The 17388-nt window shown below is 33.4% G+C and overlaps 2 protein-coding genes across 2 annotated transcripts; both read right to left on the reverse strand.

Moving 5' to 3' along the window:
* Positions 1-4611: 4611 nt before the first annotated feature.
* Positions 4612-6912, reverse strand: LOC139483311 (ATP-dependent DNA helicase pif1-like). The gene has a single exon (XM_071267341.1). It carries the CDS (start codon positions 6910-6912, stop codon positions 4612-4614), a length of 2301 nt encoding a protein of 766 aa, XP_071123442.1.
* Positions 6913-6942: 30 nt separating this feature from the next.
* LOC139483312 (uncharacterized) lies at positions 6943-7887 on the reverse strand. The gene has a single exon (XM_071267342.1). It carries the CDS (start codon positions 7885-7887, stop codon positions 6943-6945), a length of 945 nt encoding a protein of 314 aa, XP_071123443.1.
* Positions 7888-17388: the final 9501 nt, after the last annotated feature.

A 17388-nucleotide genomic window follows, 5' to 3' on the forward strand; every position in this document is an offset into this window, starting at 1 on the left:
TGTTTCCAAGAAAAGCAGTTGATTGAGGCAAAGATACATACATTGTTAGTGTCTTCCTCTTTCGTATGTACAAATATCTAATTATAACGGGAATGTTTTAAGATTGTTATCTATTTCCTATCACGTTTATGTATTTGTTTTCGTTATTGTACTTTCACATAACACATTACTTGACTAGTTAATTGATGAACTGATAATAATGACTTCTTTATTTCATCAGCGGGCATCTTTGATCCGACTGATTTACGATACCATCATAGGCATATGTTTGCAATCTTTCAAATAGCACTTTTTTATATACATACTGATCATCTTGATGACTGAACATTGAGCATTTCGAAAAAAATCTAAATATCACCCTCAAATTATAGAACACAAAATAGATTGCAAAATCCTAAGTACAGTTAAAGTCATATAAAACTTCAATTTAAAGAAAAAAAAATTGAAAATTTTCTAGATACTTAGATGACTAAGGTTTACTTAAATAGAACTGTAGAAATGAACGTCATGTTTTTTTTCATACAACCAAAATCATAAGAAATGTACAGATATTGAATTATAAACATCCCATACACTAAATCGTATATATTTTTTCAGTTGGTAGTGACCTTAACTACAAAGCTTCGGCAAACTACACAAATATACGAGAGGAAAATTGTGGTGAAAGAATTTAAACACACGTATTCTTGTAGGTAAATAGAAAAGACTGATACTTAAACATATTAAACATGTTAAAGAACACATTTAATATAACAACATATTTACCAACTTTCACGGAATCATCAAAATAACAAATGGGACCGCATGAAAAACTAAGTAATAGCATAATTCATGACAGCCTTAGATTTATTTTCATTTAACAATGGTTTCGGCATTTGTATTCGATTATTTTACCCTGAACGTTAGCGAGAGGTAAAATAAGAATCTAACTGACCCACCCATGACTAAATGAAAACAAATCTACGGTTGCCATGAAATATGTCTGTTCTAAGGGGACGAATTCGATAACTGTGTTAACCGTAAAAACCCTATACTGTTCTGGTTGTTTCGTTTTACCCCAAATGAGGTTGATAATAATAGGTCGTCATATTAGAACATAATAATAGATGTCGTGGATCTTTCATGTCGTTTATCTACAAAGCTATCAACGTTCTCTGTTTAATTGTTTATCAACACCACTATGCGGCAAGATTTTGTTACAAACTAGAAAGTTTACAAGCTTGTGATCAAAAACCATTTTTGTCGATTGTACGTTATATAATGTGTAATAACATATAAAAAAACACGTGCAAACAAGGCGTTTGATTTTGTCTATTTGTATGGACATTTCCACTTTTTAGCTAGCATTGGAGTTCAAGATGTAAGTTTTATGCGTTTTTCATGTTCTTTTCATTAACATGTCAACTTTTCTGATTGGGTTCACTTATTGCACCAACCAGTATTAGAAATAACAGACACGATGTCTTTCTGCCTGATTTTAAGACTAGCATGTATACCTAGAATTTGACTTGAGTGGTCATATAAGAACTATAATATATGACAGACGTTGACAAATAGAGAATTTGAATGTTAAAATTGTTATTTAAATAGCAATATACCAACTTCCCTTACATGTGATATGAAATACACATTTCCCAACCGATACGGTATTTAGGAGCTTGCTACTCATACTCTATAAAATGTCACAAGTATCTAAGCAAGATATTGATGATCTAGGTTTATGTAAAAGAACGGATTGTCCTATATATTTGTTAAGTTCTTGAAAGATACTAATTACCTTGTTGATAAGTATTCCGTGTAAACTTTACAAATAATATGATATTAATTACGTGTTTAATGTTCTTTTATTTTTCTTGATAGTTAATTATTTTTTTAATCTTTATTTTTAGTCGTATCTTTTTGACGTAGCTTGGAACTTATACTTCCAATTGTTGTTTCATCGTGCCATGGTAAATTTATGTACATGTATACATGTTTTTCGTTTTTGTTGATTTGGTTTGTCTATATGCATTTTTGTTTTTACTTTGTTAAATAAAGGCAACAGTAGTATACCGCTGTTCGAAATTTATACATCGATAGAGAAAAACAACTTCGGGTTACAAACTAAAACTAAGAGAACTACGACACAATAGAAACATAACATTACAATGTAACACACAAGACACGATCTATAATATAATAATGGCCATTTGCAGAACTTGGTACAGGGCATTTAAAAGAATGATGGGTCGAACCTGATTTTTTGGCATGCCAAACCTCCCGCTTTAATGCAGTGGTAAATATAAAATTAAAATGACAATATTACATGACAGGACTACAATACAAATAAATGGGAGAAAATATAGGACAGAAAAAAACACGAATAAAAGCCAACAAAAGGTCCAAGGTTAAAAAAATTATAAGCCTGACGTGCGTTTCATCCACACAAGACTAACCAGTGACGCTCAGATGAAAAAGATGGAAAGCCAAAACAAGTGCAAAGCTGAAGACCACTGAGGACCAAAAGTTCCAAAAAATTGTGACAAATACGGCCAGGGGTATCTGCCTCAGACAAGAGCATCCTTTTCTTTATATATTTGATAAAATAACTATATAATTGATATACATGTATATGATAAAACTGAAGTGTTGACAAGCTACAGCATTAAAATGCATACCATATTTGTTTGTTTTAAGAGTGACTTAGTCACTAAGACTTCAACACATTGGTGACTGATATATCCCTAATTATTTCATTGATACAGCTTGTTTTTTCTATGCATTGTTGTCAATAAAATGGAATTGTATGCTACTATCATGCATGTGAGAGTTTTTGCTAGCTTTTAAACCATGTTTAATGCACCATTGGTTATCTTTGTTAAAAATTCAGGAAAATGACAGATATTATCCATTCATTCGATAAATTTGGGCTTTTGATTTTATCCTTTGATAGGGAATATTGGTTTTTGACTTTGAGTTTGGTCATTCGTAGCTGCATGTAATGCTCGATAGTCTTAACCATTTGTTTTCGTATATTTTTTACGGAAAATTCCCGAGGCTTACTGAATATTTGTATTACATTTTAAAGATGCTAATGAGTGTTACTTGACAATGCAATAGACACTTTGTTGCTAATTTCAATCAAAACGGATGTACAGACACAGATAAAATAGAAAGTGATGAAGATAAAAGGGGTATACTTTGTTAATATTGTTTCACATTTAGTTATGTATGGTGCATTTTGTTGAGACTGGATTTGATTTGCTCACTTTCGAAAGTCATGCTGTGATTAAAAGTTGCTAAACATTACATCATTTATTCTATGGTCGATAGTTGTCTTTTTGTAACTTTCAATATGCATCTGTTTGGTTTTTGTTTTTTTGTTTATTTGGTTTTTTTGTTAAATATTCCGAAATACAATACCGTTTATCTATTAGTTGTTGATGTATTTCATTGCACGATTTAAAATCATTGGTATTATCATCCCATATATTACCAATAGTTTTTATTAGACGTTTTGCAAAAGAAGAATAAAATAAAGATTCTCTTTGAATAAAATATTTGAGTTTCCAAATAAAGGCTGTTTCTTTATTTCCATTTTATTACATACTAGTAGTAACCCGTGATTGTGCAGTGTTATTGCCGATTGATTGTGTTAATTTGAATGAATATTTTGGATGTAGTGAAATGGATTGTTCTGAAAGAATTAAGTGTGTTATCTCCAGGGTGTTTTAATGATTGATTATACAATGTGCAATTTGAAATGTCTTGTCAATCCCGTAATATCAAATCTCTAAATCAGGAACTTGCTCTGAACTATTACTATTTTTATTTGATCAAATTGTTCCATACTGTGTATGACAAAAAAAGGTATCTAATAACCCTGCAACCTACCCTACAGATCAAATGTGATAGTGCACAAACAGTTTAGATGTAAAAAAAAAAAAAAAAGTATGCCTTGTATAAGATAGAATGGTTAGTGCGGAGTTGCAGATGTCATAAATCACCACTGCCGTAGACACCCAAGAGAAAAAAAATGAAACCGTGGTGCACAACTACAAACACTTCAAAGAGAACAGTGTACATTAAATTTGTTTAAGAAGTTTCACTTCAATACATAATCCTGCTAACATGTTTAACCCCGCCACATTATGTTTATATGTGCCTGTCCCAAGTCAGGAGCCTGCAATTCAGTGGTTGTCGTTTGTTGCTGTGTTATAATATTAATATATACATATTTGGTTTTCGTTCATTTTTTGTACGTTAATTAGGCCGTTAATTTTCTCGTTTTTATTGTTTTACATTTGTCATTTCGGGGCCTTTTATAGCTTACCATGCGGTATGGGCTTTGCTCGCTGTTGAAGGCCGTACGGTGACCTATAATTGTTAATTTGTGTCATTTGGTCTCTTGTGAAGAGTTGTCTCGTTGGCAAATAGACCAAATCTTCTTTTTCTTTTTTTTATATATATATAAGAGTTGTTTGAACCTACAAATATTACAGACGGACGGACGGATATGTAAAATATTATATATGGCCGGTTCGCTGGTGGAGGTATAAAAAGATGGCAAATATATGTTACATTATTAAAACAAAGAACAGTCTGAAGTTTAATTTAAAACTTCCTTGTACACTATATTTTGTGTTGTGTATTCTCATTGACGAAGGAATCTTTGTTAGGAAGTATTGTTAATGAATGAAAAGAGCGGACTCTAGATAGGGCAACATATAATTGTCCATGTGAGAAAACTGGCTCTGTGAGGTCTAAACCAATATGATCTAATGTTTGTCCCTGAGACTTATTGATTGTAATTCCAAAGGCTGGTCTAATAGGAAATTGTCGGCGTTTTAGGTCGAAGGGAAGTCCAGGATCTGATGGAATGATTGTAATCCTGGGTAAAAATACAGTATTGCCAGAATGTTGTCCAGTGAGAATTTTAGCCTCTATTATTCTGGTGCCTAAGTTAAGCACACATAGTCGTGTTCCATTAAGTAATCCCTCTGTAGGATTTAAATTGCGCAAAAGTATTATGGGCGCTTTTTTCTTTAAGTACAATTTGTGTGGAGGTGTTCCAGACGGTGTTAACGAATTCAGAAATTCAGTTGGATAATGACCTTGCTGGTCTTCATCTGCAACTGCATCAGCACTGAGATAAATTTTGGTGTTTGATGGTGTAGCAGGAAATTGATCCATGACTAAGGTGTTAATTTTGTCCACATTTTCATTTTTAGTAGTTAATATTGCTGTTCCCAAATAACTATTATCAGGATCTACCCTTTTCAAATTTGGATATACACTATCTATCAATTTTTGGAGTCCATTATCATTTGGCTCAATACATATATATCTTGGTAACTCAATGGTAGATTGTCCATCATCCAAAATTTGCTGTGTTCCATTGCCTATACGAAAAAGAAAGTTTTCAAATGCTTCATCAGAAAATGAGTTATTTGTGCGAACACGCATATTGATAGTTAAATGCAATGTTTGTATATTCTGCCATAAGAATGACCTCTTTAGGTTACTTTCGACAATGTCGGCTTGCCTCCCATGCCTTATAACCGGAAGAATCTGTCTAAAGTCACCGCCTAACATAACAATTTTGCCTCCAAATGGATCATTACATTCCATAATATCACAGAAAGTTCTGTGAACACACTCAATAACATGTTTATGGACCATTGGAGCCTCGTCCCAAATAATAATTGATGCGGTACGGATTGATTCTGCTAATATACTTTGCTTGCTTATATTACATGTACTTGTTTCTAGTATTGGGATAGGTATTTTAAATGTGGAATGAGCTGTCCTCCCTCCACTCAATAACTCGGCTGCAATGCCAGATGATGCCACAGCCAGGGCAACCCTATGTTCCGATCGGACACGTGCTAATAAAGTATTGTATAAAAAGGTCTTCCCTGATCCTCCAGGGCCATCAACAAAGAATATTTTTTGTTTAGTTTCAGTCTGGATAGCATCCAGGATTGCTTGAAAAACTTTACGTTGATCTGTGTTAAGCATCAACACATTCATGTCAGCTATTTGTTTTTGCTCAGCAGGGCAGAAGTTTTGTTCATATGTCATATCTGAAGGATTTTCCTGGTGTGGATGTGGCATTCCTGGGAAATCATACAATGATTTTCCATGAATACGGAGTTGACTTTCTAAAACTGTAAGTAGTCGATTAGTTACAGAATCTTCATTGTTGTTCGCGCAGATATTTGTCATTTTATATTTAATATCGTCAGACATAGGACCTTTGAAATTCTCCCAAAGTACTATGTGATTTGAAGGCTCACAGAAAATCAAAATTGTAACAAAAAGTGACCTTATGTGTGCAGGAGATGCAGATAAAGTTGCTTCTTGTAGACATTCAATCCATTCTTGGTCGTCTTGTAAAAAGCCACGTTTGAGTGCTGCCTCTTTGAAAGAGTCACAAATAGTGCCATCATCTAAACTTCGCAGATCTTCAAACGATTTACACCCTGGTATATGGTGTAAGAGAAGTCTTAGGTAAAAGCGTTCACCTTCAGATGGATTTGCTTGGTATACCCTACCAATCATATTTCCTGCTTTTCGAGGCTTCCATGTGGATGTAGATGGGTCCCAAGTATATTGTTCTGGGAAATGATGGTACAACACTGATCTTGCATTTGGGTCCTCTGCGTTTATTTTAAACCATGCAGTAAGTGTAGTGTTTTTTGCATGTTCTAAGGTGTGCCTTGCATTTCCGACCTTATAAACAACATTTTCTTGGTGTGGAAGATGAACGGCTAAACGTTGAATAGCTGGTGACCTGTCATGTAATTCGTAATGAAATATACGCCAGCTTGATTCAGATGCTGATATGTACCTAGCATCTACAAAGTTTGTTATTTCATTGATAATATTTTTGGAATCATTTTCTGTACAGACCTGTTCAGTACCTGCCATGACTCTATCAGGTCCCTTGTACACATATTTTTACAAATATTTTACTGCTGTAATACTTGTACATATTTCAACGTTAACGTGAGCTACAAATTTTGCTAATAGGTATGGATTATATGGTACTACCCATCGATTGTCTACAATTGCTCCATTTTTTTCAATTGTTGTTCCATTATCCCTGCGTCTATAGTTGGGATAACCATCAGTGGTTTGGAATGTTTTCTCATAAAACTGTTTTGGAAATTGTTTAGTACATTTTCCATTCTCAATACATGGTGAATGCTTATTCGCTTCTCCACATGGTCCATGTATCATGTGCGACACAACTAATTTGTGCAAGTCTGGTAACAATTTTGGATCAGGAATTTCAGCTGATACATATTCATCATATGCATCTGGTGTGAATGGTTTGCTGTCATGATGTAATATTATAAGAATGTGGGAATGGGGTAATCCACGTTTTTGAAATTCAACTATATATACATGTGCCAATGTTTTTCCAAATATTTGTTGCTGGACAATATCATTAAGTAGGTTCTTTAACTTAAGATGGAAAACACGTGCTGTGAGATCTGGACGGTCTGCAGGTGTTTGATTACCCAAGAGAGCATTTTTAATTTCAGGCCAGTTAGGATTGCATGTGAAAGTTATGAAGAGATCTGGTTTTCCGAACTTCCTTACAATAGACATAGCGTCTTGGTAAAGCTGATGCATACAACGTGGACTGCCAGTAAATGAAGATGGCAGAATAATTTTTTTTCCAACAGTTGCACCGTCAACATCACCTGAGTTTATAGCATCACTGAGACCTTGGTAAAGTTCAGATCTTAATTCATGTTGATGATAAAGGCAATAGTTAAGTCTTTCTTGCTCAATTTTAGCAAACTGATCAACTATGTATTGATGAAATAGCCTTCCACTTTTCAATATGATATTAAAATCTGATCTTTGCATTAAGCGGTAAGAATAGAACTCCATTGCCGAAACTTTCCTTTTATTGTCATTGTGTTTGATATCAATATGCCAACCATCTTCACCGAAAGGAAACAATAGTACATAATGTAGAGAGTCATATTTTGAGTGTGTTTCATTGATATGAATTATGTTATGCCCTTCAGGGTGATTAGTGGATCTACAGTATAAAACAATATCACGTTTCGAAGGTTCCGTAGTGTTAGTTCCAGGGAGTATAACTGAAATTTCAGAAGAAGTTGGCAAATTGTAGCGTGGTATCAGACGTTAAAATCAATTGAAAATTTTCATTTTTTTTCATTACATCAGCAGCATGCTTAAATGTATGAACAAATGGGTTGCATTCATGCATCATTGTTTGAAGATCAGTAAGGATATCTTTATCTAAGTCACTATTCCAAAGCAATCTGTTTGCTAACTCATTATCAGTGTCATAAATATAAATCTGAGCAAACTTTGGATCTTTTCCTGGTTCTGGAAACAACTGACCAATTCTGTGGTATACTGAACCACTAATGCGGAATGTGTATGGACCTCTTGATTTAAGTATGTCTTCTTTTACACCCAAAGAAGAAAATGCCAAGCTGGAATTAAATGCTCGTATATTTTGTCTAAAGTACTTGGCTTGGGTTGTATTTTCAGTTAGAAGTGTTTTTAGTGTTTCAGGTGGTGTGAGTAAAGCTGGAATAGTTATTTTTCCCTGAGAACAGCAAGTAGAAAATTTTGCATTCAAATGAAGAGAACCTTTGTGTATTTCATGTTTCCACATATGAGCTGAGCAGTGACTACAAACATTATCCATTTTGCCAATGTCATCGATTGATGGCAAGGTTAGTTTTCCACAGTAAAGGTCATTTAAAGATACTGATGCTATTGATTTTTTTCTCTTTTTAGATGCAGGTTGTGTAGTCGTTGTTTGGGCTGAACGTTTATGACTGGTTTTTTTCAGCATGACCTGATGAGCTGCTGACTTAGGTTTTGTTGGCATTTTTCTAAAAAAAAAAGATGTAATAAAATAACATGTCAAAAAAGTTATGTTTAGTGAAGAAATTTTAAAAAAGAAATTCATAAACTATTTTTTCAATATTATAGAAACAAAACTTAACTCTGTGCAATGTCGTTCTAAGCATGTCTAAGTTTGTCAGAGTCCTGCAAGGAGACTTAAATAATATAAAGAAATGGAACAGTAGGTAATAGCAGGTAATCCTGTCCCTGTTCCCAATTTAACAATATGATTAGGTGTTGATATTACAAAAGAACGAATAGTAAGATGCAGTTATTTGTGGTGTTGATGTTTACTAATAAAAAGTAATTTATTAAGTACAGAAATATTCGTTTTGCTATATAATACTGATCAGTAATGAGAACCTAAACTGAAACTTTACCAAAACTGGTGAAACATGGAAAAAATAAAAGTTGGAGTGAACAATTGTTGTGTGAGTGTTCATTACTCTCCAAGATGAGGTAGTATTGCTATATGATGTACAGCATCCTTGATATTAAGTAACCATAAAATGACATTGACTCGTAGAAGCGTAAATGAAGATCAAGGTGATCCAGTTGTTCATTAGGACTGTATTACTCATTGAGATGTATTCACTGATGAAATATGTTTGACATGTGGATAGTATCCGAGATATAGACCTAAACCAAAATTATTCAAGCATAAAATGTAGGTCAAGGTTGCCACAATTATGATTGAACCTGCATTAATCAATGAAATGTATCAATTAGGTATATTGCTAAAGTTTTATTGATATACATGTATGAAGTATAGTTGTAGCTATGCCTGAACCTTAACTGAATAACAGGACTAAAATTACATAAAATTTGAAATGTGAGTTGAGGTGACCTATCTGTTGTTTGTATACTCAGTCATTACTCTGTAAGATGCCCGCACTGATGAAGTTTTATTGATATATGATGTATAGTATCGTAGATATGGATCTGAACATAAAATTAAACCAAAGTGACTGAAGGATGAAATGTAGGTGAAGATGACCCAATTGTTATGTAGATATCTGTATGACTTTTGTAAGATTTTTACAAAAACTGTCATTTTGTATTTTTTTTTAAAGTGAAACACTAACAGTTGACTAAAAGTAAATTGCAAAAACTGTTTATTCATCATTTTAAAAAGTATAAATAGAATACCTTTCTTTATTTAGGTATTGTGTTATTTTGAAACACACAAAAATATAAAAAAAAAACCAAAACAGAATTGTATTATAAACATATAAAGAATACCTTTCTTAATTTAAGAGGTTTTTTTTTAAACACTGACACACACACAAAAAAAGTCAAAGTATCAAAGAAAAGTCAATAACAATATGAATATCATATTAATTGTCCTAATTTTAATCGTGTTGTTCATTTATCTGAGGCTTTCTCTTTTTCCTTATCAGTTTCTTCCATTGTTATCTCTAAGTCTGAAAAATTGAGCTCATCTACTTGTAATTTAAGTGCATTACATTGCTCTGTTTTTAACTTAAGTTCTTCAGTTAACTTGTCATTTTTACCTTTGCACTCATGCAATGTGGATATCAGTTTAGAGGCTTTTGCTTTGCAGTTGCTGGTTAAATCTATAATCTTATTCAGATCTGATCTGATAATGCGCTGAATTTCTATGCATTCCTCTCGTAGCTCTGCAGTTTTGTTTTTTGTCACCCACACATCTATTGCAATTGCACTTTTGCTGGTGTTGTGCTTAAATTTGTTCATTAACAAAAGTATTTTTTGGAGCTGGCAATGTGATGGCAGATGGATATCAGTATGGTGTTGATTATCTATAAGAAATAAAGAATTTTGATGTAAATAATTGTATATACATTGTTGATATATATATTCAAGAGTCTATCCTAAATTGAGGTAAATTATATGGCCTTCAAAATATATCCCATTTATATTCCGAACATGTCTGACAATGACTGAAGAGACATTAATTGTAGAAATCCGGATATGGTGTACAAATTTTTGCACCTCATGTTTGCGGTATACCATCTTTTCCGCAGGTTTATTGTTTTCTGTTTGGTAATAAATTAATAATAAGATCCATGTTGTAACACCGGGTTACCCATTTATTTGGCAATCACCGATGACAGTCAGCAGGGTTTAAGAACATCAGTTGTTCGACCTGCTAGTCAAATGCGTTTTGTTAAAATGTAAATTTTCACTTTTTTGGTCTTTTGGAAAATGTTGTTTGTGCTGTATTTAACCCTCTCTATCAAGAAATTTGTTAAGCATGCACTCGTATAAAAATTGCAGTTTTATCCAACGTAATCATAGGTTTGAACATTGTTTTCACTTGGTTGCATTGATGATATATATATATATTTATGTTATTTTAATTCAGGTTATAACAGTCATTGACAGTTTATAATTAGCATAATATTAAACCTACAGGAACATTGTTTGTTAATGAATGAAGGTTGCAATCTCCCTGACATTCTCATATGAACTATCATGTTGATGTCACGTGTTAAGATAGAAACAATGAGTACTTTGCACACCTGTATTACAAAGTTTATAAATGTAGGCAGTGGGAGTAAATAATTTTCATACATTTGTAGCAATTAAATGTATTATTATGTAGACTTTAATTTAGATGCACCAACCCAAGTATCATTGTCTATGTTATATGTGTGTTATCAAACTGCTGTACTCACAAACTTGATCAAATTTTGACATGTTTGTGAACTCTGGTAAAGCAAGTTAATCCCATTTGTGAGAAAAGTTGTAGCAAGAAATTGTGTGTGCTATTTTAATGACAACATTGACAAAGTTTTGTTGTTGTTATTTTGTAACTTTATCAAGATCATGATGATTTTAAAGAAATAAATGATACCTATTGAGTATTCTGGTGTGTCCAGGAAATCATCATGGTGAGTTGCCATGTCAGATCTAAAAAATCTGTATAATAAAATAAAATTCTGGTATTAAAATGTTTTCATAAATAACATGAATAACAGCATGAACAGTGTTGATGCAACTGAAATATAGGAAACATGACATTTTTGCAACTGGTAGTTAGATTTTGTAAGATGCATATACATGTAATATAAAAAAAAAAGAAGATGTGGTATGATTGCCAATGAGACGACTATCCACAAAAGACGAAAACAACTATAGGTAACCGTACGGCCTTCAACAATGAGGAAAGCACATACCGCATAGTCAGCTATAAAAGGGCCCGATAAGACAATGTAAAACAATTCAAAAGAGAAAACTAACGGCCTTATTTATGTAAAAAAATTATATGATTGAAGATTAAAATGTTTCGGAGAACTGGTTGTAAACACAGACATGCATGTGGAGGTACTGAATGAATATTTAAACAGGATTTGAAGATAGATATGTCTCGCATGTGATATTATGTATAGTACACATGCATAGTTGAGATAAATGTATTTACAACAAAATGAATTCTCTACAAAGAAATCAGCAATCTGCAACATTTTTAGTCCATGAAGTGCGACAGAGGGGATTAGTGATTTATAGATATACATCCATATCAAATGTTTATGGCCATGTATAAACAGTTCTTGTAAAAATTACGCACATTTAATTAGAAAACTGTGTAATATTTTCTAAGTCGCTGGAGCAAGTTCTTCTGAAAATCACCTAAATGACCTACATCATGTACATGTACATTTAATTAGAAAATTGAGTAATATTTTCAAAGTCACTGGAGCATGACCATGATGACTGAGGCAGTGGGGTGTTTTTTTTTATGTTAATCTAATGAAATGTACACCTGCATACCAATTATATAAATGATCTAAGTTGAACAGGGAGCTTATTACATCTGTTAGCTAAAGGACCCGTTAATATCTCTGTGAAATTTAAACCAATGAAAATATCTGACGCATTAATAAAATCAAATTTGCATACCAACGGGTTTGTTAATAGTGCACCCGTTAGCATATCGATTACGGAACGGACATAGTCGTTAAAGGGTCTGTTAGTTAATGCATGCTTTGTGAATAAGGTCCCAGTTCTTTTTGAACTGTGTCTCATTGCTGTGCTATGATACAACATCTCCTTATTTTGATATTATAAATTTATTACAGATAAATTTAGTATAGATTTGTAATCCCTTAGGATTTTCCATTCAGCTTAAACGGTAGTGTGTGTTGGTTATCAGTGCAACCCTAATGTCGGGATACCCAAAATCGCCCAGTGACAGTGTACCCACATCGCCCACCCCTTTTCATTTTGTTACTGTATACCCTCAACGCCCAGTGGCAGTGTAACCACATCGCCCACCCTAGCAGTGCCAGTGTACCCACATCGCCCACCTTTTTATTTTGTTACTGTCAATGCAGTGTACCCTTGTAGTTCGACTTAAAATAGTTTTTTTCAGAACGTAGAGAGGCGAGAAGCTCTATTGATAGTCAACTTTATTATTTACAGAATTTTATTCTGGAGGGTGAACGTTGTGGCATTGAAGTCTCGATTTGGGTTCCCTCCATTGTGGCTCTAAATAAGTGAACGAACTAAAGCGGGTGCGTGTGTTGGTCATCAAGGCAACCCTACACTGTAAGCATTACTTTTCAGTTCAACTGAGTTCGACTTAAAATAGTTTTTTCAGAATGTTCAACTTACACATGCGATATGACCGGAAGCTATATGTTACAGATACTATTGGTATCGGTGTCGGAGTCGACCCGGAACTTCTTAATTATTGGCAATATTAATTACGTGGAAAACAAATGGGCCTGGAGTGGTGTAATTTTTAATCAACAGCATAGTACTATATTAGTTATATATAAAGTTGAATTCTTTGATTCATCGTTTATACGTGATGACGGCTAACAAATTGGACCTCGTAATTTTAGTATTATAGATACCCTGTGTGATTCTTGTCAATTTTGACCACGATTGTAAAGCACTTTTGTAATAATGTGGTAGTTATCAAAGGTACCAGGACTAGTTTGATTTGTTTAACATTGTCTTATCGGGGCCTGTTATAGCTGACTATGCGGTATGGGCTTTGCTCATTGTTGAAGACCGTACGGTGACTTATAGTTGTAAATGTCTGTGTCATTTTGGTCTTTTGTGGATAGGTGTCTCATTGGCAATCATACCACATCTTTTTTTTATATTATAGGTAGGTTTTTTATCTCAAGACCCGAAAGGTCTGATCATCTACACCGAAAATATTTATCTGCAAATTTGTTATCACACTTTTAAAACAAAAATTTACCTATTGCATTCCAACTACATAAAGGCTTGTACAATAGCGAATATAACGATTTTATATATATTACTTTCTATCCAACTATCCAAATTAACCATCCCCATGCCTCCCTTTTTGCCGTCTAAACACCAAATCTTCCGGTCTACTTGATTCACTTGACCATTCTACATAAAATCCCATATTATCTTATTTAAATCTTTTTTTTGTGTTTTTTAGGTATACCTCTTATTTCTAATTCATAACCATGATAACTACACACTGAAATAATTAGATTTTTAACAATAAGGACTTTTCCAGAGTATATCAATTTTTCACTATTCCAGATGTGTACACAATTTTGTACTTTTTCCAATATTGATTTCCATTTTTGTCGTTATCAATGTTATAAACATGGTGAATACCTAGTGTCCAGCTTATCTTTTTAAATGTAGGCCGTCTACGTTTATTTGAGCCAATATTTATTCCCTTAGCCTTTTCGTAATTAAATTTTGAACCCGAGGCCTTTTCATATTTGTCTAATATTTCAAAACATTTTCTAACAGAACTTTTATTTTTATAAAATAACTGCGTGTCATCTGCAAACATACTCAAATTGGTTTATATTAGCTCCCCATTTTCTTCCCCGGGCAACATGATACCTGTAATGTTTTTTTTCTGCCCTTATTGTACAGGCCAGGGACTCTGCTTGTAATATATAATATAAAAGGGCGCTATAGTACACCCCTGCCTTGCTGATCTAGTAACTGAAAAATATTTAGAGACGTAGGCATTTGTTTTTATACATGTCTTTGCACGTTTCAATAGCATTTGATTCCAGCCACGAAAATTATCCAAAAATTAGATTCCTTCATAACGAAGTCTAACCATCCTCATTCAATCCTATCAAAAGCCTCTTTTTGTTGGTCTAGAAAGACAATTATACCCTCTTTATCTTCATTATCAATATATTCAATGCTATCCTGAATCATTCTATTTGCTTTCGTTATATGTCTGCCTTTTACAAACCCTTTTTCGTCGGGACGAATAAGCTTTAGAAGGACTATTTTTAATCTTTCTGCTATTGTTTTTGTTATACTTTTATAATCACAATTCAGTAGTGTGAGAGGGTGCCAGTTCCGTATGTTTTCCCGTTCCCCACCCTGAAATAATAATGTTAAAACTCCTTTATTTTGTGAGTCCTACATTGTTTTTTTTTATTAAATATTTCTTGCAATAACGTACAAAATTCTGATTGTATGGTATTCCAAAATGATATTTATAATTCTGATATGATTCCGTCCTCACCTGGGGATTTGTTTGACATAAAAATTGTTAGAACGTTAATTATTTCCTCCGCGTTATTTCACGGTCAAGTAATTGATTGTCGTCCTCATTTAGTTTGTTAATATATGGCTTGTTAAAAATTGAGCATTTTCGAATTGCAATCCCTATGAGCTAAATAACTTTAAGTAAAATTTAACTTGTTTGTTTAGTATTTCGTCTATTTTGTGTTCACCATTTATAGAGGCATTGTTTAAATTGTCTTCAAATCGACTCTCAAACAATTTAAAGCTCCTAACATTACGTTTGTCCCTTTTGATTTGGTGTGGTTTGTATTAGATGTTTGTAGATGGTTTGCTGCCAGTTGTAAGGGATCGATGGACTGCAGCGCTTACTAGACATTTGCAGAAACTGTCATATACCTACGATTAGGATTATAATTAAACTTACAGGAAGCATATAAATCTTGGGCTTTCTCATAGTGTAAAAATAAACCGTCGAACCAAAACAATGTAACGATAGTGATTTTTTTCCTGTAGTTGAAGAACGATTTTTTTTCTTATATATTTGCAGCAATGTCTTAACATTAATTATTGTATACGGCATTATACGGTGTTATCCAGGTTGAAAACGCTGTAATTGTACGAAATATGATAGAATGAAGTAACACTATTATAAGAATAAATTTAACATGAGACACACAACATATCGCAATGGTCGTTGCAGGAGCTAGATTGGGACATTTGCTAAAAAAAAGTCAGCAATTCTTTGTCTTAGAAAAGATGTAATGAACCATGGAGCTTGTTAGCATGTTTATGCTAGCCTTATAATACTTCCTTTCTTTAATTTAAGAAAATTGATGCAGCTATACTTTATTGTAGTTTTAACATGGATATATTTTATATTCGTGATTATTTTTGCCCGGGCGATAGTGAGTATAGCTTGCATCAATTATTTCGATTCTAATTAGGACACTTAAGGTAATTTCTATGTCCGATGTGTATAGGTGTATATATTTGTGTAGGCTCTTCCATGAACCTCCCTTTTTTGTTTGTAATCAATTAAACGACTGGCAATGTGGTTTTTCAGGGGGAGGAGTTTTAAACATCCAGCATGAACGGATGTCGTATCTAGGTCAATTATGTCAATTTCGAAGTGCAACACGTTACAGTCTGAATAAATGACAACGTGTGTATCATTTAAGAGGTTTGAAATGTTTTTAAGTTAATCAAAAATATTAAATGCATGCCAATTTGATAAAACTCATTATTCTGTAGAAGTCAATATACGCACGTGCAAACACATGTTATTGGATTTAGAGCATGGGTTTCTTCATAAAGCGTATGAAGCACGTCATATTAGAATTTGTTTTAAAGAGAATTAGGAAATACATCGGACGGGTGTTTTTGAGCTATCTATTTTGCATGATATTTCACTTGCCGTTCGGTATAATTTTAAAATCTTTTATTTTCCCTAAAAAGGACAAACACTTTTAGCTACGATTTTGGTTTCAATAGAAAAAAAAAATACAACTATTCGAGAGAAAAAACATGAACAAAAACCCCTTATAAACGAACTACTATATATTTTAGACCGTTTGCCCGACTCAGTTGAAATGTACGAATAAGTGAACTCAAGTAGTTAAAACCTTGCTATCTATGTTTTCAACAGCAACAATAAAAAAAAAATGACAAACGAGTTCCAAGTTGTTTTTCTTTTATGCAATTATTATAAAAGAGATCTTGGGAATCATTAAGTATGGAAGGTTTTTTTTCTCTCGCGGTGACGATAATTACCCCTATTTTACATGGATGGGAGTGGTATGCTCGAAACATGAGCTTTAATCCCTGTTCCGAGACTGGTACTATTTCATGGAATTGTAATAAAGAGTGCACTGACGACGCCGGGGTCGACCAAGCCATTTTCAAAAGGGGATTCCAACCCAAGATAAAGGTCCGGGGTGGGTCCGACGATATGTCCCTATTTAAAAGCAATGATCGGCAAGAACGCCCGTGATCTCTCAGAACGACGTTGTTCATTTCAACACA

The sequence above is a fragment of the Mytilus edulis genome, chromosome 7 (assembly GCF_963676685.1).
Source record: "Mytilus edulis chromosome 7, xbMytEdul2.2, whole genome shotgun sequence".
NCBI classification, from domain to species: Eukaryota; Metazoa; Mollusca; class Bivalvia; order Mytilida; family Mytilidae; genus Mytilus; species Mytilus edulis.

What these genes read in the sequence shown, in the direction of transcription:
- LOC139483311 (XM_071267341.1), bottom strand. Translation starts at nt 6,912, where the DNA reads ATGGCAGGTACTGAACAGGTCTGTACAGAAAATGATTCCAAAAATATT.
- LOC139483312 (XM_071267342.1), bottom strand. Translation starts at nt 7,887, where the DNA reads ATGGAGTTCTATTCTTACCGCTTAATGCAAAGATCAGATTTTAATATC.